Source organism: Onychostruthus taczanowskii, unplaced genomic scaffold (genome assembly GCF_017590055.1).
Source record: "Onychostruthus taczanowskii isolate IOZ18803 unplaced genomic scaffold, ASM1759005v1 scaffold75, whole genome shotgun sequence".
Classification (NCBI taxonomy): domain Eukaryota; kingdom Metazoa; phylum Chordata; class Aves; order Passeriformes; family Passeridae; genus Onychostruthus; species Onychostruthus taczanowskii.
Genome location: NW_024505339.1, coordinates 261,374 through 284,356, shown reverse-complemented (window position 1 = coordinate 284,356; position 22,983 = coordinate 261,374). Strand labels below are relative to the sequence as shown.

Below are 22,983 nucleotides of genomic sequence, written 5' to 3'. Positions count from 1 at the left end.
CAGTGAGTGGCAGAGGGAAGGAAACAGCATCCACCCTGCTTTGTAAACAGTAGCTCCTCTAAAAACTCCTGGGAACGTGGGAGTGTTTGTCACAAGGGTATCTAAACAAAGCCAGTCGTTACTGAGCCTGTTATCTCTGTAACACCTCACCTGATCCCCAGAGGAAGCTGCTCATCACAGCGATAAGCCTGGGAAATGAGGGTCTCGCTGCAGGGGACAGTCCGGGCTGGTTGTCCCCCGAGCAGAGGAAAGGAGCCTCGAAGAACCTGCAGCATCTCAAGGGCCTCATGACTGAACGGGTGATGCTCCTTGCAGGGAAACCACCTTTAGCCATCCAAGGTGTGGCAAAATCCACCTGAGCTGTGGCCATGCTGTCCCAAGGACTTGAGAAGTGCCAGGGACTGTTGTGCTGCTGTATTTGGGGCTACTGGGGCAAAGAGAGGGGCATTGCTGCAACTGGAGTCCCAGGTCTCGGGCACCCTTGGCCAGAGTGGCAGAGCAGCCACAGCCACCTCCTCTGTAACTGAATTTTAGGGGTTTGTTAATTTATTGATAGTCTTTTACCTCCAAACCTGTAACTGAGAGCTGCCCTTGACCCTTGCTGAATAAAGCCTTTATTCTACTGCAAAGGCCACCTGGGGCAGGGTAAGACCCATGTGTGGATGTTCCCTGTTCTGTCCCCAGCCCTGCCCTCAGCCTGCACCCCAAGGAGCCAGTCCCACTCCAGCTGGATTTATTCTTTATTGGCATTTGTCACGGAGCAGCAGGGGGAGCTGGGCTGAGCTCAGCTCCAGTGGGTGGTGACAGCGTGGGCTGGGGGGGCCCCCCACACGCTCAGCACGTGTCAAGCAGCTCAGAGCAGCATTTTGGGTGCCAGAGCAGCCTCGGGGCCCTTTCCCAACCTTCCAAACTCTGCACAAACGCTGCTGAGCACTGACAGAGGCCCTTCGGCTCCTGCGGGACAGGCGTGCGCTCGCTCTGCTCACTGGCTTGTCCATGCTTGGTACGCCTGTCCCTCAGGAAAGGCTTTCACCCCAAAAACAAGTCCCCAAAGTCCTCGGTGCGAGTCAGTCCGTGCTGGTGAGCAGCTTCACGGTGATGCCGAGGGCCAGCGCGGCCACGGCCGCGGCCACGGCCAGCCCGCGCCGCAAGATCAGCTGCTTGGTGACCACGGGGGTGGCAGGAGCAGGGGTGGCCTCCCGCAGCTCCAGCTGGTACCTGGGTCCCTCTGTCCTGGTGATGCCCGTGAGCACAACATCGCTCTGCGCTTCTAATCCCGCTGCAAGGAGAACGGGGCTTCAGGGGTTTGCGGGGCACCGAGGGCTTTCTGAGGGTTTTGTCACAGGGCTGAAGGCACCTTAGGAGCGGTGGAGATCTCAGCCAGGTCCTGCCCCCAGAGGTGGGACCCGGTGAGGACTGCCCACAGGATGTCCCTCTGTCACCCTCCTGAGCCCACGCTTGTAATTACTGCTCTCCCAGCAGCTGAGGGTGTCACCAGCATGGCATTTCCCCATTTTGTGGGCTCGTTCCTGAACCCTTTGGGACCCTTCCTGCACCAAACCCTCTCGTGCCGTACCGACAGAGCCCAGCACCGCCCTGGCAGGGAGGTAAGTGTGGGGCGGCGGGGCTGGTCCCACATCCAGATCCTTGCAGGAGCCTTCGGGGCCCAGGCTCGGCAGCTCCTGTGGGGTCACTCCCGCGCGGCGCTGAGCCTGGCGAGGGAATGTGCCGGGTTTAGTTGGGAATTCCCACCTGGCAAAGCTGTGCTGCCTCTCTTGGGGCCTCCCTGGAGCTGCCGAGGCACAAGGTGATGCTCAGGGCTGAGGTAGCCCGGGTCACCCCATCTGCTCTGAGCTTTGTGTCCCCAACCAGGTGCAGGGAGAAACCTTGAGGCCACCGAGTGCTTGTGCAGGGGAAGCTGAGTATCAGGGATGTCATGGCAGCGCTGGGTTTTGCTCTGGAGCACTGGACATGAGATTGAGCCTGTCTCATCCCAGCAGGGCACTGAGGCCCTCCCCAGAGCAGGGATGTGCTGTCAGTGCCTGGATTACCTCCTTGGCTGCCTTCTCCCAGTCCACACGGGAGATGTAGGTCAGGAAGCAGGTGCAGAGGATGAAGACGCAGACGAGCATCGCGATCCACAGGCCTGCAGAGGGCACACAGCGTCAGCCAGAGCCAACCCAGCATCCCAGGACAGCCGGTCCAGAAAGGGAATGTCACCCAGGTCAGTGGGGAGCACAGAGTGCTCATGGGTGCTTTCTTTGTGGTTACTTTTTCCCAGTAAAAGCTCCCAGAAGCTGCAGGAGCCATCCCAGTCCACCCCAGTGAGTGCAGGCAGGTCAGCAGAGGGACAGAGCCAGGCACAGGGGTTGTGGTGAGCCCCCAGTGGAGCTGCAGCTGCCCATGGGGGGTTTGGGGGTGCAGTGCCCAGGGGTCAGTACCCATGACGCCAATCTTGACCACGAAGAGCAGCACAGCTGCCAGGGGCATGCCCACACCATAGTAAGTCACGGCGTTCATGATGGCACCGAATTTCTGCTTCCCAATGCCTCTGAGCAGCCCACTGCAGGCACCCTGCCAGGAGAGGGAGAGGGGCTGGGGCAGGGAGCATCACCTTGGCCCAGTTCAGGAGCTGACCCAGCTCCCTGCCTCTGCCCATTATTTCTGTGTCCCTGCCCAGTCCTATGGGTCACCATCCTTTTATGCGCTCGATGTTTTCTAAGGGATGGTCCCAGGAGGTCTGCAGGGTCCTGGTGTGGGCACTGGTGCTCAGCTGCAGCCTGAGAGATCCTCAACTGCCTGATCCATGACACTGCTGCTGAGCACCCCGTGGAAAATAGCAGCATTCCCTGGGACTTACAGTCATGGCTTCAAACAAGTGGAAGACAACGTAGATAGGCATGACCCATGCCACCAAGTCAACGATTTCCCTGGGGATGGAGGAAAGCCAAGGATCATTTTTGGGAACTGACCTCCACTCACCGAGGCCAGGAGGTGGGGACACTCACTTGTCCGTGGTGAAGATGTATCCCAGCACGTTCCTTGTGGCAGCTAAAACGGACACCACGATTACAGAGGACACTCCTGAAAAGAGAGCACAGAGCTGAGCCCAGCCTGGCCGGAGAGCAGGGGGAAAAGAGGCAGGCAGAGGACTGCAAACACTCCTTGCTGCATGGGAAGGAGGCCAGGAAGAGGCTTTCCAGGCTGCTGTGGACTGACCTGTGCAGATCAGGCTGGTGTAGGAGGATCTCTTGGCCACCTCGACGTTGCCGGCGCCCAGCGCGTTGCCCACCTGCACACTGGCAGCTGTGCCCAGCCCCAGGGGGATCTGCAAGCACAGGGCTCACGTGTGTCTGACAATGGGGCTGTCACAGTGACAGGGGGATACCCACCCAGCAGAGAGCAGGATGGAGTTCAGGATTTGATTTAAAGCATCTCCGTAAGGAGGGATAGGCAGGAGCAGGGAGAGATTAGAGTGAAGAGGGGAAGGTGAGGGTTTTCTGGAGCAGATTTTGGCTGTGTGCCTGTCTCAGGACAGCCCCACGGAGCCCTGGTGTGCAGTGATAACCCAGCCCTTACCATGAAAGCCACAACAGACACCTCATAGATGATGGACTGGACGGAGAGCTCGACAACGCTCAGCAGCCCTGTGGGACAGGAGAGGTCAGTGCTGGCTGTGGGTGCTGCTCTGGGTCAGGCCTGGCCGTGTCCTGGCAGCTCCCCTCTCCACTGACCTATCAAGAAGCTCCCAATCTCGTAGGTCCACCACTCGATGCACATCATGAGCATGCTGGGGATGGCCAGGGAGGTGAAGCTGTCCCACTCCAGCAGGCACTCGCTGGACCAGCCTGGTGAGAGGAAGAACAACACCTGATGGATGATCAGACTGGCCAAGTGCTACACCCTGCACAGCACCCGGGGCAGCTGGAGGGGCCTGTCCTCAGAGCCAGCACTCCACAGGATCTCCAGCAGCTCAGTGTCCACCTACAACCTCTGTGCTGCTGCCCCATGGGCCACAGAGCAGCACAATCCTCAGCCTTCCCTCCTGGAGCTGGGTCCAAGGACAACCTCCTGCTTATGTCTGTGCTCATCCGGCTTTGGGGCTGAATCTTCCAAAGCCTCAGCAGAAAGTTTCATTTCTGCAGAATTAATGTTTAGTGCTGATCACACAGCTCTGCCAGTGCTGGTGCGTGACGAGTGCCACTGAAGCAGCACTGTGGTACCCGGGGCACCGCGGGCTGGGGTTAATATTTCACCATCAGGATGAGCAGAATTCCTCTACTATCAAGAACACCTGATAGAAGTTTTATGGACACTTCTGGGTCAAGCAGGAAGCAGAGGGAGCAGGGGAGATGCCCTTACCTCCCCAGGTGTTCACGTGCAGCTTCCTGCATATGATGTACAGGAACAAGAAGATGGTTTGTGAGTACTGAGCGATGGTGTTGGCCCAGGCAGAGCCCCTGCAGAGGAAGTGAGAAAGTTCATTGGCATCCCGCTTGTGCCTCCCTCAGGGTGGAAAAAAGACAACCTGCTGTCCCCCTGGGAGCTCAGTGTTCCCTGGCCATTGCCAGGTGCCCTGTTCTGCTCTCCAGGGGACAGAGATGCCACTCACGTGACGCCCAGGTGGAACACGAAGAGGAGGATGTAGTTTGCAGCCGCGTTGGTGACATTGCCGATGACCCCACTCAGCACCAAGGGCCACATGATCATCTGCAAAGAGGAGGAGATGGGAGGGTCTTCCCAAAGGTTTTGGGAGGGAGGTGTGAAGGTGCCCCCAGCCCCATTCTCAGTGCCTTTCCCAGAAAAAAAACCAAAATTTCAGTGATGTCGCCTGCTTGGAAAATGAGTGTGAGAGAGGTAAATCCCTGATGTGGGGAAGTGTGAAGGGAGGTGGATGGATACAACTGGCTGTGGAATGGGGCGATCTACAGGGTCAGAGCCATTTTGGGACACTTGGGCTCCTTGTCACTGGGAACAGTGAGCATGGAAACCCTGGATGCACTGTGGAAGGGAGCCCTGAGCCAGGGTGGGTGTGAGGACTTCGGGACCCACCTGGTTCTGCAGGTATCTTGTCTCCAGGTTATACAAAAAAACCGCCTGCAAAGGAAATTTTGGATGAGATGAGCCAGTGCTGAGCTGTAGGATGGGGACAGCCTGTCCCACGTGCAGGTGGCACCCAGGGTGCCCACGGGCACTCACCGGGAGGGCAGGGAGAAAAGCATCCACGTAGCGCTGGGTCAGCCTGGGGGCACAGAGAGGGGGTCAGGGGGGGACATGGCCATGGCCACCCTCCTCTCAGCCCCTCCACCCTGGGGAGGGATGAGGGGGCCACCCAACCTGGAGACATCGGGGTCCTGATGCATGAGCAGCATCAGCGGCTCGACGTTGATGAGGATGGCGCAGCAAGGGAAGCAGCAGAGGAGGATGATGATGGTGGCACGCTGCAGGATCACCCCCACGCGCAGCAGGTTCTTGCTGCCATAGGTCTGCAGGGTGACAGGGCAGCGGTGAAATCAGCTGGTGCTGGGGGGAAAGGGACCCTGGAGAGCATGGAGCAGCCCTGACCACTCTGAACCCTTCCTGGGAGGGATTTGGAGCACGGATCTCCTCGTTATGGATTGTTACCTGGGGAGAAGCTTCCCCAGCTCGCAGGAGCAGCCAGGGCTCCCTGTGGTGCCTGGGTATCATCAGCTGATACTGGAAACCCCCCGTGTCCCCAGGACAAGCCAGCATGTCCTACCCACCTGTGATATCAAGGTGTCACACGCTGAAGTCAAACCGTAACCTACAGAGATGGCGGTGACATTTATAACCTGGGAGTTAAAAAAGCAAGGAGTGAAGGTGAGCATTTAAGACATTCAGGTAGGGAGAGGGGCTGAAAGGAAAAGTGGGAGTGTGAAACCTCCTCTGTCCTTTTCCCCTGCCATATCTCATCCCCGTGTCAGCAGGGAGGGAGCTGGTGCCCGGCCCCGGGAATGCTTACAGCGATGGCCAGCGTGACAGAGGCCAGCTCAACCCTGCCCAGGTGGCCACAGAATATGGAGCTGACGAGGTGGATCAGGAAGATCAGCAGCTGGATCAGGATCTAAGCAGGTAGGAGAGCTGAAGGTTAGGGATGGAGGTGAGCGGGGTGGTCGTGCCGGGGGCAGTCTCTTACCAGCGGCCCCGCCAGCACCAGCAGCTGCCTCACGTCCTCCCAAAAGTTCTCCGGAATCCAGCGGCGTTTCTTCTGGCAGCTCTCGGCTGTGAGGTTACCCTGGCCATTCTCCTCGGGGAAGCTCTCCGGCTTCATGCTGCCCTGCCGGGGGAGTGCAGCGAGCCCCTTCCTCCGCGCTCTGTTAAACCCATCGGGGGCGAGCAATGTGTAACCACGGCGGGCTGAACTTCAGCCGGGGCCGGCGGGGCTGCCCGCGGCTGGGCTGCCCGGGGGAAGCGTGGGCACCGGGTCAGGGCAGGGCACGGAGCCCAGCGGGGTCCTGGCAGCGCTCAGGAGCCCGGACACACCGTGCCCAGCGCTGGCTGCCTGTCCTGAGCCAGGTTTGGGGCTGAACCATCCTAAAATCCACCCTGTGAGCCTTCCTACCTCTGCTGGAGGCTGCTGCTGCTCTCTCAGCGGCGGTGGAGGGCTGTGGGGTGTGCGGCTGTGCTGAGCTGCTGCCGGCAGTGGCGGGGCTGTGTCTCACCCACTCCCATCACAGCGGCCGGGACAAGCCGGCCCCTTGGCTCCTGCTGTCCTGGCACAGCCCCGCCGTGTCGGGTTTCACTGGCAGCGCTCCCCCAGGCCGAATGCAGAGTCCTTGGCCCGGAGCGGAGGGGAGATGCTGCCAGTGCAGCCCCCTCTGCTCGGAGTGGGCTGGGATAACTCATGGGACAGAGTGAGACACCTCCCTGCTCTCCCCTCACTGCCGGCCCAAACCTACCGGGATTCTGAGCAGGGCAGGATCTGCCCCGTCCTCCCGCTGCTGCTGGGGATGGTGGCAGGTTCAAATTTGGTGTCACATTTTTTCATTCACAGGCCACCAGCACCAGGAGACAGGGGTGACAGGGGAGGTGCCACACGTGTGTGTGAGGTATTGACCTTCCAGGGCCCAGCAGCTGACATGTCACAGTCACACAGGTGCAGGTGAGAGCCTGGGACAGCCCAGAGGAACTCAGTGCTGGGCTGTCTGCATTGTGACACAGGATAGTTCTTTGATGGCCCTGTAGGGTTGAGAAACACAACCTCCCTCTTCCACAGTGACAACAACAAATCTTGCTTTTGTACTCGAGGGGAAGAGTGATAACACTGTGTCTGGAGCCAGCCCCAGACCTCAGGGCCAGGACCAGACCCACAATCTTTCCTCTTAACAGCACAGTCCTGCCAATGACCAGGGTCACGCTCACACCATATTAAACAGCTCAACATTTACTCAGAAAACTTTATTGTATCAAAATCCCACCTTACAAAAGTGCAAAGAAGAGTTGCTTTAGGCCTTGTGCCCGCCCTGCAGAGGGAGAGCAGGGTCAGGGCCAGCAGCCAGCACCCAACAGCAGAGTCTGACATCTTCCAGCAAAATCCATTTGTTCCACAGTGGCTGCGAGTGGCATTTGCCACCCCAAGATGCTGGGACAGGCTGGTGTGTGAGGAGATGTGCTGTGGGCAGCAGGAGCCTCTGCCATGAGCAAATGACACGGTCCAATGTCCCCAGAGAGCAGGACAGCAGCACCAGGACCCTGTCTCCTTCCAGGCTCAGCCCCAGGATACGCTCCCACCTCTCATAAGCGACACCCCAGTGCAGAGCAGGAGAGGAACCACCTCTCCAGCTTTTTTTTTTTTCCCAGGTGCCACATCCTCACCCCCTTCAAGAACTCTGCGTGTGGGATAAAACACTGTGAGCTAACCAGAAACCGTGCAAGGGGACTTTTTGTAAGGCACTGTGGGGGAATTCCTCCCCCACCCCATCCTCTGGGACATTGCCACGTGCCCTCCTGCTCCCTGTACAGCTCCCCAGTGTCCCTGGCTTTAGCCATTGCCAGTCAGGAGCCGGACCAGGATTCCCACCAGCAGGACAGCAATGGCAGCAGCAGCAGCCAGCACACGGCGGAGGATCACGGCCCTCCATGGCACAGGGGGAAGGAGAGGGACAACAGCAGGCTCCTCCTGCGTGCTGAGCTCGTGGGCAGGCTGCCTCTCAGCCATCACCATGCTCTCGGGCAGCACCGTGGTGTCCCTGGTGTCCGTGTCAAGGGAGGTGTAACCTGTGGGACAGACAGCGCTGCAGGGAGGCTGCACGAGCCCCTGTGACAGTCCTCAGGGTCCTTTCCCAAGGCTTGGGGACACTGGGACACACAGCTGCAAGATGTGTCTTGTACCCCGTTGTACCCAGGGCCAGCAGCAGCCACTGTGCTCCTTCCAGCCATTTGAACCTCCAGGACAGACACGGTTGCCACAATTGGGAAGGGAAGGAAAGGAAGGGTCTGGGTGGAGAATTTGGGCTCCCTGTCCGGTGTCAGGCCCAGCTACATACCCACAGCAGATGTTTTGTTAGCAGCTGTGCCATTGGAGTTCACATCTTCCACTTGTTCTTTCATTCCAGCTCGGACTTGAGCCTAAAAGCACAGGGAAGAGTTGCTCTTCTCAGGGCAAGAGCGCCCTGCCCAGCCCAAAACACCCTCCACTCTCCCAAGACAAGCATTCTCAGTACCAAATTGCTTCTCTGCTACAGAAGGACAGACCTCAGGTCACTTCTGCCACCTCCTAGAGGGCTGTAGTGTTGTACTGAAACAGGAATTAACTCGGCACCCTTCAAGAACTACCAGAGAAAAGCACAACTCTCACCTCCTCTGCAGCTTTCCTCCAATCCATGCGGACGACAAAAGCCAAGAAGGAAAGGGCTTGCACGGAGATGCAAATGATCATCCCAACCCACAGACCTGCAGCAGTGGGAAGTTACTTCAGGGAGGGCTTGAGGAAAACCTGGCCTTTGCCAGAATGCCCAAGGACTTCAGCCCATGAACTTTGAAAGAAACAGGTCCTGGGGAAGCTGGGAGTAAGCCTGGATTTACTGGGACCAACTCAGTGCCCGCCCCAACCACAGCAGTGCGCAATCCGACCCCACGGATCCAAAGGAAGATCCGGGCACGAGTTCCAGGGCTGAGCCTTTGCTCAACACCCCTCAAACCACGCCAGCTGGAGGGCACACGTACCTAACACCCCCATCTTGGCTGCAAACATCAGGGAGATGCCGATGGGGAAGCCGATGGTGTAATATCCCACGGCGTTGGCCACGGCGCCCAGCTTCTGCCGGCCCGTGCCCCGCAGAACCCCGCCACACGTCGCCTGAGGAGAGAGGGCACAGGGCCACTGCCAGGGGACTCCCGGGCATGGCACAGCCCTGGGGACAGGGAAACCCACAGCACTGCCCCACCGAGCCAAGAGGGAGCCAAGTCATGCTCTGGAGTGTGTATTGTGGGGCTCGTCTCGCTCCCGGGGGTGACACAGACACCGAGCTGATCCCAAAGAGATTCCTCACAGTGCCCAGGTGCCTCCCACAGGACAGGACAGGAGGAAACAGGACAGAATTACTGTCTATTGAGTATCCCAGTGTGCTGGGAGAGCCTGGTATCTCTGGAGAGCCAGCTGCTCACTTGTGTTGCTTTGATAAACCAGTAAAAAGCTGGAGCTGTGGCCAGGGAAAAAGAGGAGGAAAAACTGGGGTGCCTGCAGCAATGCCAAGAGGCAGCCACAAGCACAGAGGTAACACTAGCAGCTGCTTTGACAGTTTCTCAGTTGGCACCTCTGGATCATTTTAACAGGTCCAGAGTGGCTTCATGCAGCTTTGGACCCCAAGCTGCAGAGAGGAGTCACCCCACGTGCTGCAATACTCACTGCTGTGGCATCCAGCAAGTGGAACGGGCCAAAGATGAGCATCACTCTGGACACCAAGGTGACAATCTCCCTGTTGGGAAGATGGATGGATGGACTGATCAGGGGAAGCAGCACCACTTGGTCCCTGGTTCTCACATAATCAACCACAAAGGCTGATCCCAGTTCCCTGATCCCAGTTCCTTGATCCCAGCCTGCTACCATGGTAGTGTCCCAGTGTTAGGAGCAGCTGTGCTGCCCAGGGATGCTGGGAAATGGGGAGGGACCTTTGAGAAATGTTTGCCAGATAGGGGTTTATGACCTCTTATCTGTCAGCAGCTCCTGGGGTATAAATAACAGCCTCCAAGAAGGCAATAGTACTTAAAAGAAAGCTGTTAACCCACGTGTCATTGGTGAAGATGTATCCCACCACGTTCCTGAGGCTCCCCAGTAATGCTGCAACCACCACAGCGAAAACTCCTGAAAGAAAAAGGAATAGTGAAATTTCTCCAAGGGCAGCACATCCTGCTCCTGAACCAGACCTAGACCTCAGGGACTCCATGTGGTGGGGACTGGACTTCACTGACCTCAAATGATACTGCAGCAGAGGACAAGTCTGTTTTCCTCTCCCTCTGGAGTGTGAGGACAGAACACTAAGCTGCATTTTTAAGCATCAAAGCCTTTGTACCAGGCCCATAACAGAAAAGATGAGTCAGGATCTTGCCTTGCCTAAAGGGTCCAAACAAGTGGGACTGGGTTCCTGTGGGAGGTCCCCAGCCTTGGGGGAGGGAAACTGAACCATTTGCTGATAATTGCCCTTTATTCTGCTCTGCAGGACTGCACTGACCTGTGCACAGCAGTGCAGTGATGCAGGAGGTCTTGGCTTGCTCCACATTCCCTGCTCCCAAGGCATTCCCCACTCTGACACTGGCAGCCACACTGATGCCCAGAGGCACCTGAGAAGCAGGAGACAAGAGGGGGTGAGTGACAGAGCCTGCAGTGACAGAGCCTGCAGTGACAGCAGAGCCTGCAGAGATTTTCTTCTTCCCCAGTGGGAAATTGGGGACAAACTGGCATTGCTGCAGTGAAGGGATTTTCCATCTACAGCACACCCTGGATGTGCAGGCTGGAGAGGCATCACTGCTACCAAGCCCTGCTTCCCAGCTCAGCTCTGATCCACAGGGCCAATGTTTTGGGGTTCTTCCCAGGTTTAGGGTTTCACACCCCCAGCCCTTACCATGTATGCCACACAGGCGAGCTCGTAGATGACAGATTGTGCACCCAGCTCCACCACACTGATCAGCCCTGGAAAAGATTTGCCACCTCCTTCACTGGCTGAAAAGGAGGCCCCTGTCCCCATGGAATAGATGGGAACACCTGCAGTGTCCTGCAGACCCTCCCTGCAGGTGAGGAGGCTGCTGCTGCCAGGGGGGCTCTGGGGACACGCTGAAGCAGCAGCCACCAGGAACCAGAGGGAAAAGAGGATTTGGACTCACCAGCCAAGAAGCTCCCAATCTCAAAGGTCCACCACTCAATACACATCATGACCATGCCAGGCACTGCCAGCCAGATGAAGGAGCCCCAGTTCACGAGGCACTCCCTGCTCCAGCCTGACAGGAGGAGGTGAAGCAGAATGAACATGAGTTATCCACCTGCTCCCCTAAAGGGGAGCCACATCCACTCTCTGAGGACAGCCCCACCTCTGACAACCCCCCAACTCTGAGGACAACCCCCCTGCAGCTCACAGGACATCAGCCCAGGACTGCTGCTGTGCCATGCTGCATTCCTGAGACAGAATATTTGACAAGAATGTGTTTGGATCTACACTAAAGGCCTTGAGGACACGGCTACAGCATCTTCCCACTGGGAGGGGATGGCAATCCCTTTGTCACGTGCTGGTGACAATGTCAAGGCTCTGGTATTGTGAAGGGTTAAGGTAGAACAGTACCTCCCCAGGTCTTCACATGGATCTTCCTCCACCACATGTAAAGGACGAGGAGGATGACCTGGGTGTACTGAGAAACCATGTTGGCCCAGGCAGAGCCCCTGGGGAGAGACAGGCAGGTTACAGGTGACATCCTTGCCCACCTCCTCAGCCACAGCAGGACAGACCCGAGGGCACCCACAGCAACCTTGCTGCAGATATGGGACACACCCCTCAGCCTCAGCTTTGCAAACTGGGGGCTGGAGGGAAGGGGTGGCAGAATTGGGCTCACAGGGAACCCCCTGATGCCCCGAGCAAACCCTGCACCCAGGAGAGCCTGTCCCCAGCCCTGCTCACACTTACACCATGCCCAGCTTCAGAGCATAGAGGAGGAAGGCATTCATGGCTGCATTGAGGATGTTGGCTGCAATCCCTGTCACCACCTGAGGCATAATGATCTCCTGGAAGCCAAGGAGGAACTTTGGAATTTGCTTCCCCAAAACACAGCCCAAGCCCCATCCAGTGAGCACAAGGGAGACCTCCAGCAATGCCCAAGGAGAAAGACAAGAAGGCATCTCCTGTTCCAGGTGAGGGTGGGCTGTGTGAGACATGCAGGAGGAGACAAGCAGAGCTCAGGAGCTGGTGCAACCCACAAAACAGAGTTGGGAGGTAGGAGATGGAGCCAGCTAAGAGTGGTTCCCGTGAGCTCAGCTAGAGCTGGCTCATCTCACATTCCCCAGCCCAGCTCTCCCTGGAACACGATGAACTGAGATCCCCAAGTTCATCCATGTTCCTGGGAATACCTTTATTCCATGGCCAGAAGCTGGCCAATTATACAATACCTGACTCAGTAAATATCTTGTCAGCAGCTGGTACAGAAACGCCGCCTGCAAAAGCCAGGATTCAGTTCATCACCACACTGTGACCACTGAACACTGACAGATCAACCCCCTCCACCTCCCTCCAAAACCCCTGTGCTCCAGATGAAGCACTGCCAGCACCCAAAACCAAGAGAGACAAAAAACACATCCCATTCCCCTTGGGAAGACAGATCAGGCTCCAAATGGGAAATCTCCAATGCTTCCTCATCAGCGTGAGAAAGCTTGGAAGGATAAACCTACAGACCCTTATCCCACTGGGGTTCTGCTCCCTGCCTCAGAGGAGTCAGCTGTGAGTGTGGGAGCAGCTCCAGCCTTTATCCTGGGGCTAAGAGTGAGCCTGGAGGCCCTGGTTCCAATGTCCATCACAAGTTTTGTGGCCACAGCAAAAGCCTTTGCACAGGAAGATGAGAGAGCCCCTGTTTGCTGGTCCAGCAGCCGCTGGCCTGTGCACATCCTGTAAGGCACAAGGTCAAGGGGCACATTGTACAACCCTAAAGCTGCCCTGTGAGGCACACAGCAAAGGCCTTCCCTCCTTTCCCTGGTGTTCTAAGGTACACAGAGCTCCTAACAGCTTTAGCAGAGACTTACAGGAAGTGCTGGAATAAAGATCATCACGTAGAGCTGAGTTAACCTGGAAAGAGAGTTGTTTCCCCAGTTAATGATCCAGCAAAGCAAGAGCCAAGCCAAACAGCGCTGCACTCGAGCTCCAGAGAGCCTTGATTTCAACACCCCATGGCAAATGCCTGATCCAGAAGGGCTGGATCTCACCCCTGACCTGGAGACCTCGGGGTCCTGTCGGATGAGCAGGAGGATCCTCTCGGTGTTGATGAAGAGGGCCCAGCAAGGGAAGCAGAACAGCAGCAGGATGAGGATGCCCTGCTGCAGGATGGTGCCCACCTGCTTCAGGTTCTTGCTGCCGTAGGTCTGGGTCAGGAGAGAGGACCAAGGTGGGCATCACAGGGAGCCAAAGGGGCTGGGCAACAACAGGACAACTGAATGCCTTTCCCTTGCCTTGCAGCTGCAGATACCAGGCTGGCTGGGTGTAATTTGCAGATTGCAAATCCTTTGGCACCCAGGCATGACCCAGGGCTACCTGGGGAAGGAGCAGGCTCCAGCCAGAGCGTTTCCAACCCTGTTCTGTCTGGCAGCTGCCACAGCCCTGCCCTTTGTGCTCAGATCACGCTGCACAGGAGGTGAGGCACCACCAGGAAACACCCCCAGGCACAGGGAAGGGGGAGCTGCTACTGACCTGGGTCATCAGCGTGTCACATGCTGAGGCTAAGCCAGCACCGATGGAGATGCCTGTCACGTTGATAACCTGGAGGAGAGACAGGGCAAGCTGGCCCACAGCACTGCCTCCCTCCCAGCTGGGTGGGGAGACAGTTCTGCTGCAAGTTTCTGGGAAGTTTTCCAGTCCTTCTCTATTTCTCAGAATAACACAGTCTCATTAACTAAAGGATCTTCTAGCAAGGGGTGAAGATCTAAAGCACCACAACAAACAGTGCTGCTCCTGGCTACATGCCCAGCTCTGCTGGCTTCAGGGAGCTGGCCAGAGGCTCTCAGGTGCTGGCCTTGCACTGACTGCTCAGCTCCCCTCTCCTGCCTGTGTTCAGGGGGAAAAAAAAACCCCAGGACCCTCACATATACATTCCTACAGGTCTGGGTTTTTTGGTTCTTCACTTTTTGGAGACACATAATTCACGTGGTTAAAATCTAAGGGGAACTGGAGCAATACGTACAGACACAGCCAGGGTCACAGCATCCAGCTCAGCTTTCCCCAGGTGGCCACAGAAGATGGAGCTGACCACGCTGATCAGGAACCCCAGCAGCTGGGCAAAGAACTAGGGTGGGAGGAGAAGGAGATGGTGAGATGAGGAGCTGTTAGGGCTTGTGGAACACCACCCCTCCCCCAGGAGATGGACTATGAACACTCAAGTTTCCCTGTGCTTCTGCCCATGCCTCGAAGCCAGGGCTCTGCTGAGGTCCTGGGAACTCGTCCCTACTTGCCAGCACTGCTGGGCAGGGGAGGCAGATCCAGGACTCAAGCAGGCTCTCCATAGCTTTGTCTTTCAAAGCCAACATCTACCTGCCCTGTGGTATTTTGCTGTTATACAGCCAATCTGCCAGATGACCCCATTTAAGAGAGGCTTAAGGGCTTCGCTAGAAATCCTCTTTTCCAGGATGAAGGCTGCATAGAGAAGGGAAAATAAAACATCCCAGTGCTCTTCCACATTTGCGTGCATCTGTGGAAAACTATCCTCCAAAACCACAACATCCTCTCCTCCTGGAGGGACACCAAGGCCAGTCTGTGAGCTCCTTGCCAGCAGTGTGGAACAATGCTGCAGCAGAGATTGCACTCAGACCTCATTTTCCCTTGGCAGGAGGATGTCTCCCTTACAGGCAGCCAGGGCACGGAGTCATGGCACAGCTTGAAACAGATGGCAGGAGCTGGGGACATTTATACCCACTGAGGGGTGGGCACAGCTGGAAACCATGCCCAGGAGCTGTTCACACTCCTCACACAGCAGTTGGCAAGACAAGAGCCCAGAGCAGCTGGAAAACCAGCTCTGAGGGGTCAGAGGAAGAGCAGAACAATCCCTTCTCCTCTGCAGACCTCCCAGTGCTGCCTGCAGATGCAGGTCCAGGCATGTTCGACCCACTGCTGTGAGCAATCCCCACAGGAGGGGTCTGTACCTCCAGCATCATCCCAGCACAGCGTTTATCATGGAATGATCGTCAAGCAGCAGATGGAGGTTTGGGCTGGAGGTGTCTGTGCTCATGGAGGAGCAGGCTGTGCTGCAGGCAGGAGAGCAGAGGGGACTGAGAGGGCTTGATGTGTTCATCTATAGAAACTGAAACCAGTCTAGACTTCTTCTGCTGACTGAACACAGCAGGTCAGGGATTTGATGTCAGGGATGGTGCCTCTGAGAAGTTTAACAGCTGGTACTTATTCGCCAGATATAGCAGAAGACTAAAAGCACAAATTTAGCTGTTTAGCTCTAACCAGAGCAAACGTTCACACATGAGTGATTAGGACCAGGGCTGTGGTGCCTGGTTCCCCTTTGCAGAAACCTCTGTAAAACATGCTCAGCACTGTCTGTGCCAGCTCCCAAAGGGTCATTTCCCTCCAGAGGGTCCAGACAAATGACAAACGGCAGCTCCAGTCCAGGGAGGATTTCAGGACAGCGAGGCATTGGGCACCCAGAGCCCGCTGGAAGGGCCAGATATGGAGCTGGCACTAAGCACAGTGCCACTTGTCACCCAAGGGGTGAGTGCCGGTGGCAGTGCCAGAGCTCAGGCCCTGTTTCACAGAGCAGTTTAATGGCTTAGTCCCCCTCCCCGAGCCCAGCACTGTGGTGCTGCAGGGAAGCAGGGACCACGCTGGGCAGCAGCAAGAGCGCCTGGGGCAAGAATAAGGATCCGGGCACCAACCAGGCGCGGCGAGTGGCCGAGGGACCGCGCTGTGACTCCGGTGGCAGAGCCGTGCCCCGAGGCACGGGACCAGCAGGGCCCGAGGTCTCCCTCCTCGGCATCCCGGAGCTCCCGGGAAGCACTGCCCGGCTGCGGATAGCCGAGCCCCGCCGCGATCCCCGCGTGTCCCCCGCGCTCCCGCGGGAGGGCACGGCGTCCCACGGGTGTCCCCCGTGTCCCTCCCCGCCTCACCCCGCCCAGGGTCTCACCACGGGCCCCGCCAGCCGGGCCAGCTCGAAGCACTCCTGCCGTGCGCCCGCGGGCAGGAGGCGCCGGGCGCCCCGCAGGCACCGCGCTGCCGCCATCGCCGCCGGTACCGCCCGGCCACCTCCGCCCGCCTTATGGGCACGGCCCGGTCGCCTCCGCCCCCGGGGCCGCGGGGCTGTGGGCGGGGCGGGGCGGCTCGGCACGGCTCGGCTCGGTACGGCACGGGCGGCTCCGTGCTCCGGGCCGGGGCTGGGAGCCTGCGGCGGAGGGAGCGGGACCCGCACGGCCGCGTGTCGGCAGCCGGGCATTCCCCGCACACTCGTGTTGGAGGCCAGAGCCATCGCGGGGATTTTGGGGGTTGGGGATCCCCTGTGGTGTTGGTGGTTTGGGGATCTGCTGGGCAAAGGGAAGGGGACCCCCCCCTGTTTGTTCAGTGACATCTGGAGCTCTCCTGCTCACCGGCTCTGGGATGGGGATCCCCTGAGGAGACACGTGTTGGGTCACCAGAGGTCCAGAGACCCCCAGGGGGTGGTTATGGACTGGGGGAACTCCTTGTGGGACAATGGCTTAGGGCCCCCAAGGTGCTGTCTGTGAGGAGGGTCCCCTAACACAGGAGCTGGCAAAGGCAGGAATGGGACATCTGAGCTAAGGAATGTCCCCTCTGCCGTCAGCGTCATGGAAACAGCGCAGGGCAGCCGGCTCCGGGCAGCCTCGCCTTCTCCTCCATCCACTCACCAACACCTCGTGAGCAGGGATTGTCCCTGACCCAGGCATTGCCACCCAGCAGGCCGGTGCCCAGCGGTGCAGCTGGCAGGATGAGGAGGTTGGAATGGCTGTGTTTGCCCAGCGCCTGGCAAAAAGGAGATTTGGTTTGGATCAGAGGCTGGGTTGTTATAGGAGTGAAATTTTACCTAAGTGCAGGTACACAAAACCAAGTAGGTGTAACCAAACCTATTGCTAACGCATGGAAAATTACAGTGGAAAGTGGATCTCGGTTTTCCAGCTGTTTAAATGCTGCCCTGGTGCCTTATAGCTGTGGTGTCACCAGCCTGAAGTATAATGTCTTGTTAATGTTTCACTTATCCCCTTGTCACTTCAAATATGATGAGACATCATGAAAAATCGCATAGTAGTGGTGGTGAGTCACAGTAATTCTGATTTTATGTGCCCTGATGAAATCAGGGTATTTCCAGACAAAAGAATGCTCCTCTCAATGATCTTTCCCTCCTCTCCTGTGGCCAGTGGGTGCAGGATGGTACTGCAGGTGAGCCCTGAAGAAACATAAATGGTTACGGGAAAAGGTGATAACTGGCGGGTGGTGTGACTGTCACCAGCCTGGCTGTGAGATGGCCCGAGGGCTCCTGCCGTGCCCTTATCTCCCGTGGAGGCAGAGGGGAAATGATAAGGCTCAGATGGTGCTATTCATGGTCCTAAACGAGCAGCGCAAGTGTGAGTCCCTTTGAAGTTTACTGGTGACCCTGCTGAGATCAATACCCTGGGCTGGTGAAGAGCAGGGAGAGGATCGGGCAGAAATCTGGGGGGAAAGGACTTTGAAAATAAAAAGGTTCATCTTTATAAGCTTGGGGAGAGAAGTTCCCCCGCAGTCCCAGGAGCCAGGTCCTGGACTAGCCCCCAGAGAGCCAAATGCACACAGAAGGGCTGTGTTTAAATCCCTTTCCTTGTGTTTTGCTGGTGTTGTTTGAAATCGACTCTAGTCACTTTCAGTTTTGCGTTTCCGTGGTTACACGTGGATCCCAGTCCTGCTGGAAAGTGACAGAACAGGCACCCCAGGACCCGGCTGGATGAGCAGGGCTGCCCTGAGGCCTCCCCCATCACTGGCACAACAGACCTGGCACTGCCTCTGCGACAGGGACAAGGACCTTGCCAGCTGGATCCAGCAGGACTCACCTTCCGGAGCCACAGACGACGAGGAGGGTCAAAGGTACCACGAGCTGCCCTCAGCCATGCGGATATTAACAGGATTGCAACACCAGCTGGGGGAATTTGAAGGGTCACATTCCGTGCTGGTCGTTTTAGACCACCAGTGGATCCACAGCAGTTTTGGGAGGCTGATACCTCAACACGGAGCAGTTCAAAGGAGTTAATGTGTGACCAGCCCCAGTCCGGCTGGAGCAGGCAGACGGGCTGTCCTGCTGGAGCTGGTTTTGGCAGCCAGGACACTGTGCAGCTCTCAGCATTGCTGCTGTGACTCCAGAAGAAAAAACTGAGAGGAGAAGGGTTGCAGTATCATGTGCAGAGCAGAATTAGCTCTTGTTTTCCCTGCAGATTCCCGGCAGGATGGTTACCCCAGGCTTTCTCTGGATATGGATGTCCATAATCTGAAACACAACCAACACCTTGCTGCTAAAATACACCTCACAAATGTACTTGTGATTGAGAGCTGCCCAATGAAGAAGATGTCAGGACACAGTGGGTTTATGTCAAACACTGAGCTGTTTGAAGCGTGTCCCTTTCCTCTAAGAGACCTTGCTGCTGGCTGATGTCCACACACTGCCCCCAGTGCAACGTGGAGCTCAGAATGCAGCTGAATTAAAAACTGAGGAGCCTTTTGCAGTCAAATTAAGTTTTTATAGAAGTGTCGTACCATAGGATCAGATATCAGAGCCGCCAGTGGATACTTTAGGCTAACTCTGCTGTTTCAGCGCCACACCCAGATGGTTTTTGAACCCCTCCAGGGATGATGACTCCACCATTACCCTGGGCATCCTCTTCTAGGGCTCGGCCACTATTTTGATGAAGAATCTTTCCCAGGTATCCAACCTGGTGCAGCTCGAGGCCGTTCCTCCTGTCGTGTCTCTTGGTCCCTGCAGGACAGCCTGCCCCAGTCTCTCTCCGCAGGGAGCTGTGGAGCTCCACAAGGTCCCTTCCAGCCTCCTTCTTTCCCGGCTGCGCTGTCCCCGCTTGCCGTGAGCTCTGTCCCCGGCAGATGGCACCGGAGCCCCGCGTCCCGAGCTCCCTCCGGGCGCTCCCCGGCAGGGAACGGGGGGAACACGGATCCCCTTTCCCAGCCGCTCTTCTCTCCGCTCCTCGGGCCCGGCATTTTTATCCCTGCCTCATTCCGTCAGTGTTTGTATTTTTCAAGACCCTAATGAGCTTATTTTTCAAGACCCTGATGTTTAAGAGACACCGGGTGTCTCTTACAGAAATGTACCAATCATTAGCCAAATGTACGTCAAATATTTTTTGGGGAGAAAAAAAATTGGCTAAATATGCTTGACAAAATATATATTTGAAATAAAAGAAATTAAATTTATTTTATAAATAGATTAAATATAATAAACAAGTGTGTATATATATATATATATAATATATATTATAGTGTAAATTAATATAAACTAATAGAACATACATTAATTATATAAATAATATTTTTAAAACTCCACTACTTATAAAAAATAAATAAGAGTTAGAAAAATGCACACAGGCACTGGCTCTATATGGACAAGAAACTGCTTATTAAAAACCTTGGGATGCTGTCCTGGCTCTTTAATTCCAGTGTCTCAAGCTGGTTCTCAGATGGGCATCCTGAATCTGTGATTCTGCTGCTGCAGAACCAGCACCTGGACAAACACTCACCCACCACATTTTAAGCTCTCTCATGGTGTAACTTCAGTTCAGTCACACCTCACCTTGTGAATTTTTTTCATTAAGAACAGTTGTTTCCTCATTTTATTTTATTGTTCCTTAAGAGACAAATGCTTTTAACTTCTTCTGTGTTTCAGAGAATCTTCCTCCTGCTTTGTTCACTAAAAGCAGGGCCAGATGTATTAACTGCAGCCATAAATGTTATTTTTACAGCAGAATATTTCTCTTGCTGCATGGGTTGGTTGAGTTCAGGATTGCAGACTTAAAAAACAGCTTCCCTGCCCTGAAGAACCCAGATACTTAATTAAGGCAGATAAGGAAGGACAAATAAAAAACAAGACAAAACTTCTCCTGCTTTGAACCACCTCTAGGGAGCAGGTCTTGGCAAGAGAAAAGAGAGATTGTAAAGCTGTAATAATAAGAATAATGATAATTAATTGTATTTATAAAGCATCCCCTAATGGCTCTGCATGCTACACAACGATTTTAAATACAATTGAAAGCAACAACAGTAACGAGAAACCAAATAAGGAAGGGTTGTAAAAATAAAGGTGTTTATTGCAGTAGATAGTAAGATTTCAGTGTGCTGTTTTGGGGCTCTTTTGCAGTGTGGACATCAGTCGGGAGCAGCTGAGGATCCCGCAGTGAATTCTGCAGGCTTGCAGATTGCAGACTTTGATTACAAAGAGCAAATACATTTTACAGCCTGGTTTGCATGTCACTGTCTCTGCTTTATTTCCTTTCTGTATCCCAGCCAGCCAGACGGTGTAACTCAACGCAGCCCAATTTATGTTTATGCTTCTGGATTGGCTTTTGGGTTTTTCTGCCTGCATTTGATAGGGGTAAATATGCATTTATGTTCAATTTTGGAAACAAAGAAAGGAATAAATCTGTGGGCTTCGGGGAGGCTGGATCTAGCCTCATGGGGCCAGCGGCAGTCACAGAATGGTTTGGGTTGGAAGGGAGCTTGTGGAAGGAGTCCTGGGAGGAGTGGCTGAGGGAATTGGGGATGCTTAGCCTGGAGAAAAGGAGGCTCAGGGGTGACCTTACCATTCTCTGGCACTCGCTGAAAGGACCTTGTGGCCAGGCGAGGCTCAGCCTCTGCTCCCAGGTAACAGCGACAGGACAAGAGGACGGTGTTAAACTGCACCAGGGGAGGTTTAGGCTGGACATTAGGAAGAAGTTCGTCGCAGAAAAAGCGATTGGGCACTGGAACGGGCTGCGCAGGGAGGTGGTGGAGTCACCATCCCTGGAGGTGTTTAAGGAAGGCTGGATGTGGCACTCAGTGCCATGCTCTGTTTGACATGGCTTGGCTTGGACTCGTGACCTCAAAGGTCTTTTCTCCTCCCAGCAGCTTCTGTGCCACCACAGGTCTCCCACAGGCTGGCAGACCTCCCACCGGAGCAGGCTGCTCCGAGCCACATCCAGCCTGGCCTCGGACGCTCCAGCGACGGGACGCCCACAGCTTCTCCGACCAAGCCGCGCCAGCGCTTCCCCTCTCAGGGAAGAATTTCCCCCCAGCACCGCACCCAGCCGAGCTCCGTGTCAGCGAGCAGCCCGCCGTGCTTTGCCCCGTGCCCGGGCCCGGCCGGCCGCGGCTCTGAGGGGCCGGGGGGGGCGGAGCGGGCGCGCAGCGGGAGCGGAGCGGGATGGCGGGCGCGCTCACCGACGTGCTGGGAGAGGTGCTGGTGGCCGCCGACGGCGAGGAGGTGGCCGTGTCGGCGCTGGCCGCCCGCGGGGTGTCCCTGGTGGGGCTCTACTTCGGCTGCAGCCTCGGCGGCCCCTGCGCGCAGCTCGGCGCCAGCCTGGCCGCCTTCTACGGGCGCTTCAGGGGGGAGGCGGCGGCGGGCGGCGGGCAGCGCCTCGAGATCGTCTTCGTGTCGGCGGAGCAGGAGCAGCAGCAGTGGCAGGAGGCGGTGCGGGCCATGCCCTGGCTGGCGCTGCCCTTCGCCGACAAGCACCGCAAGGTGAGACCCGCGGCCGGGCGGGGGGCGGCGGGGCGCGCCCCGGGCTTTGTCTGGGGGCCGCGGGGCTCGGCCGGGGCTGGGCGCCTTCCAGAAAGTTCCCCGGGGAGCCGGGGAAGCGGCGGGGAGGTGGCGGCTGCTGTCCCGCGGGGCCTGGGAGCCGCGGCACCGGGGGAGCCCCGCGGGAGGGGAGCCTGGGCTGGGCATCGTGCTCACCGCCGGGCCCCTCAGGGGAGCGGGGCTGCAGGTGAGGTGTGAGGGGAGCAGCTCCTCCGTGCCCGACGTCGCTCCGGTGGGCACCCGGGGAAAGCAGAGCTTGGCGAGGGCAGCGGACACGGTGCCCGTGGGCTCCTGAGTGGGTTTGGGCACGGAAAGGAGCCGTGGCCCCCGCCAGCCGTGGGAGGACACGCGGTGGTTGAGGAGCGAGTGAGCCCGGCTCGGCCGGGAGCTGCTGGCGAAGCTGCCCGGCCAGTTTGTGGGATGGGGTTTGTTCCTCTCGTTTGGTGTGCTCGGTACTCTCTGCAAGTTACAGCCTCTCATCCGTAGAGTTTAATCTGAAAGATAATGGACAGAAAGCACGCTAAGGTGCAGACAGAGCAGGCTGCGAGGAAAAGGAAGGCACAGGCTGAGCCGCCACTTCCCAACGGGCGTGCAACGCTTAAAAGGGAAAAAAGAAAACAAAACAAAACAAAAAAAACCCCACCTCTTTACAAATCTAATCTCTGGAAGCAATTGAGTAAGAATTGAAAAGATGGTGCCCCACAGTGCCATTTCTAACCATCTTTCTGGCTAGTGGTTGAGGCAGACTGTGGCTCAGCTTTGGTTGGGATGGGGATAACGCTGGTGCCTGCAGGGCCGGGGGTGGCTGAGCCCCCTCAGGAATCCCCTGTGTCTGGACACTGTGTTGTGATGAGAGGGATAACATCTTCCAGGATGGGTCTCTGAGCTCTGCTCTGTTCCTTAGGTGAAGGAATTGTTTAAGGAATAGCTGGCTGTTGTCTGGCAGTGCCGTGTGATGTCCCTGCTGCTAAGAGGTGTAGCTTTGAAACATGGATTTGCCTTTTTTTCCCTTATTTGCTGTCGTTT

General features: G+C 56.6%; 3 protein-coding genes across 5 annotated transcripts in view; 1 reads left to right on the top strand and 2 right to left on the bottom strand.

Annotated features, from left to right (window-relative positions):
* Positions 1-727: 727 nt before the first annotated feature.
* On the bottom strand, positions 728-6,718 carry LOC121345764 (multidrug and toxin extrusion protein 1-like). Of its 3 annotated transcripts, none has more exons than XM_041422962.1 (18): positions 6,584-6,718; positions 6,158-6,335; positions 5,984-6,085; positions 5,745-5,813; positions 5,338-5,486; positions 5,200-5,242; positions 5,053-5,097; positions 4,613-4,710; positions 4,363-4,460; positions 3,735-3,848; positions 3,580-3,647; positions 3,220-3,328; positions 3,009-3,084; positions 2,861-2,930; positions 2,442-2,574; positions 2,052-2,146; positions 1,577-1,712; positions 728-1,279 (listed from the first exon to the last, which is right to left on the bottom strand). In XM_041422962.1, the coding sequence occupies exons 2-18, from the start codon at positions 6,290-6,292 to the stop codon at positions 1,068-1,070; spliced, it is 1,752 nt and encodes a 583-aa protein (XP_041278896.1). In that variant the 5' UTR covers positions 6,293-6,335; positions 6,584-6,718; the 3' UTR covers positions 728-1,067. The 3 variants fall into 3 exon arrangements, with proteins under 3 accessions (XP_041278896.1, XP_041278897.1, XP_041278898.1); XM_041422963.1 differs by having other exon boundaries at positions 6,158-6,298; XM_041422964.1 differs by lacking the exon at positions 1,577-1,712 and having other exon boundaries at positions 1,180-1,279.
* A 687-nt stretch (positions 6,719-7,405) lies between these two features.
* LOC121345871 (multidrug and toxin extrusion protein 2-like) lies at positions 7,406-16,470 on the bottom strand. Its single transcript, XM_041423149.1, has 17 exons — positions 16,330-16,470; positions 14,389-14,490; positions 13,899-13,967; positions 13,425-13,573; positions 13,238-13,280; positions 12,611-12,655; positions 12,132-12,229; positions 11,793-11,890; positions 11,341-11,454; positions 11,082-11,149; positions 10,692-10,800; positions 10,249-10,324; positions 9,869-9,938; positions 9,187-9,319; positions 8,819-8,913; positions 8,508-8,589; positions 7,406-8,238 (listed from the first exon to the last, which is right to left on the bottom strand). The coding sequence occupies exons 1-17, from the start codon at positions 16,423-16,425 to the stop codon at positions 8,003-8,005; spliced, it is 1,683 nt and encodes a 560-aa protein (XP_041279083.1). The 5' UTR covers positions 16,426-16,470; the 3' UTR covers positions 7,406-8,002.
* A 5,074-nt stretch (positions 16,471-21,544) lies between these two features.
* Positions 21,545-22,983, top strand: part of NXN (nucleoredoxin) — a 46,885-nt gene continuing 45,446 nt past the window's right edge. The window contains exon 1 of the mRNA XM_041423114.1: positions 21,545-21,900. Within this exon, the coding sequence (XP_041279048.1) occupies positions 21,583-21,900 (318 nt within the window). The 5' untranslated portion in view covers positions 21,545-21,582. The remainder of the gene's footprint in view (positions 21,901-22,983) is intronic.

Coding starts and splice junctions, on each gene's coding strand:
- LOC121345764 (XM_041422962.1), bottom strand. CDS start 6,292: ATGAAGCCGGAGAGCTTCCCCGAGGAGAATGGCCAGGGTAACCTCACA. Junction 6,086..6,157: donor TGGTGCTGGCGGGGCCGCTG/GTAAGAGACTGC, acceptor CTACCTGCTTAG/ATCCTGATCCAGCTGCTGAT. Junction 4,461..4,612: donor GTGTTCCACCTGGGCGTCAC/GTGAGTGGCATC, acceptor CTTCCTCTGCAG/GGGCTCTGCCTGGGCCAACA.
- LOC121345871 (XM_041423149.1), bottom strand. CDS start 16,425: ATGGCGGCAGCGCGGTGCCTGCGGGGCGCCCGGCGCCTCCTGCCCGCG. Junction 11,455..11,792: donor CCATGTGAAGACCTGGGGAG/GTACTGTTCTAC, acceptor TCCTCCTGTCAG/GCTGGAGCAGGGAGTGCCTC. Junction 11,150..11,340: donor GATTGGGAGCTTCTTGGCTG/GTGAGTCCAAAT, acceptor AATCTTTTCCAG/GGCTGATCAGTGTGGTGGAG.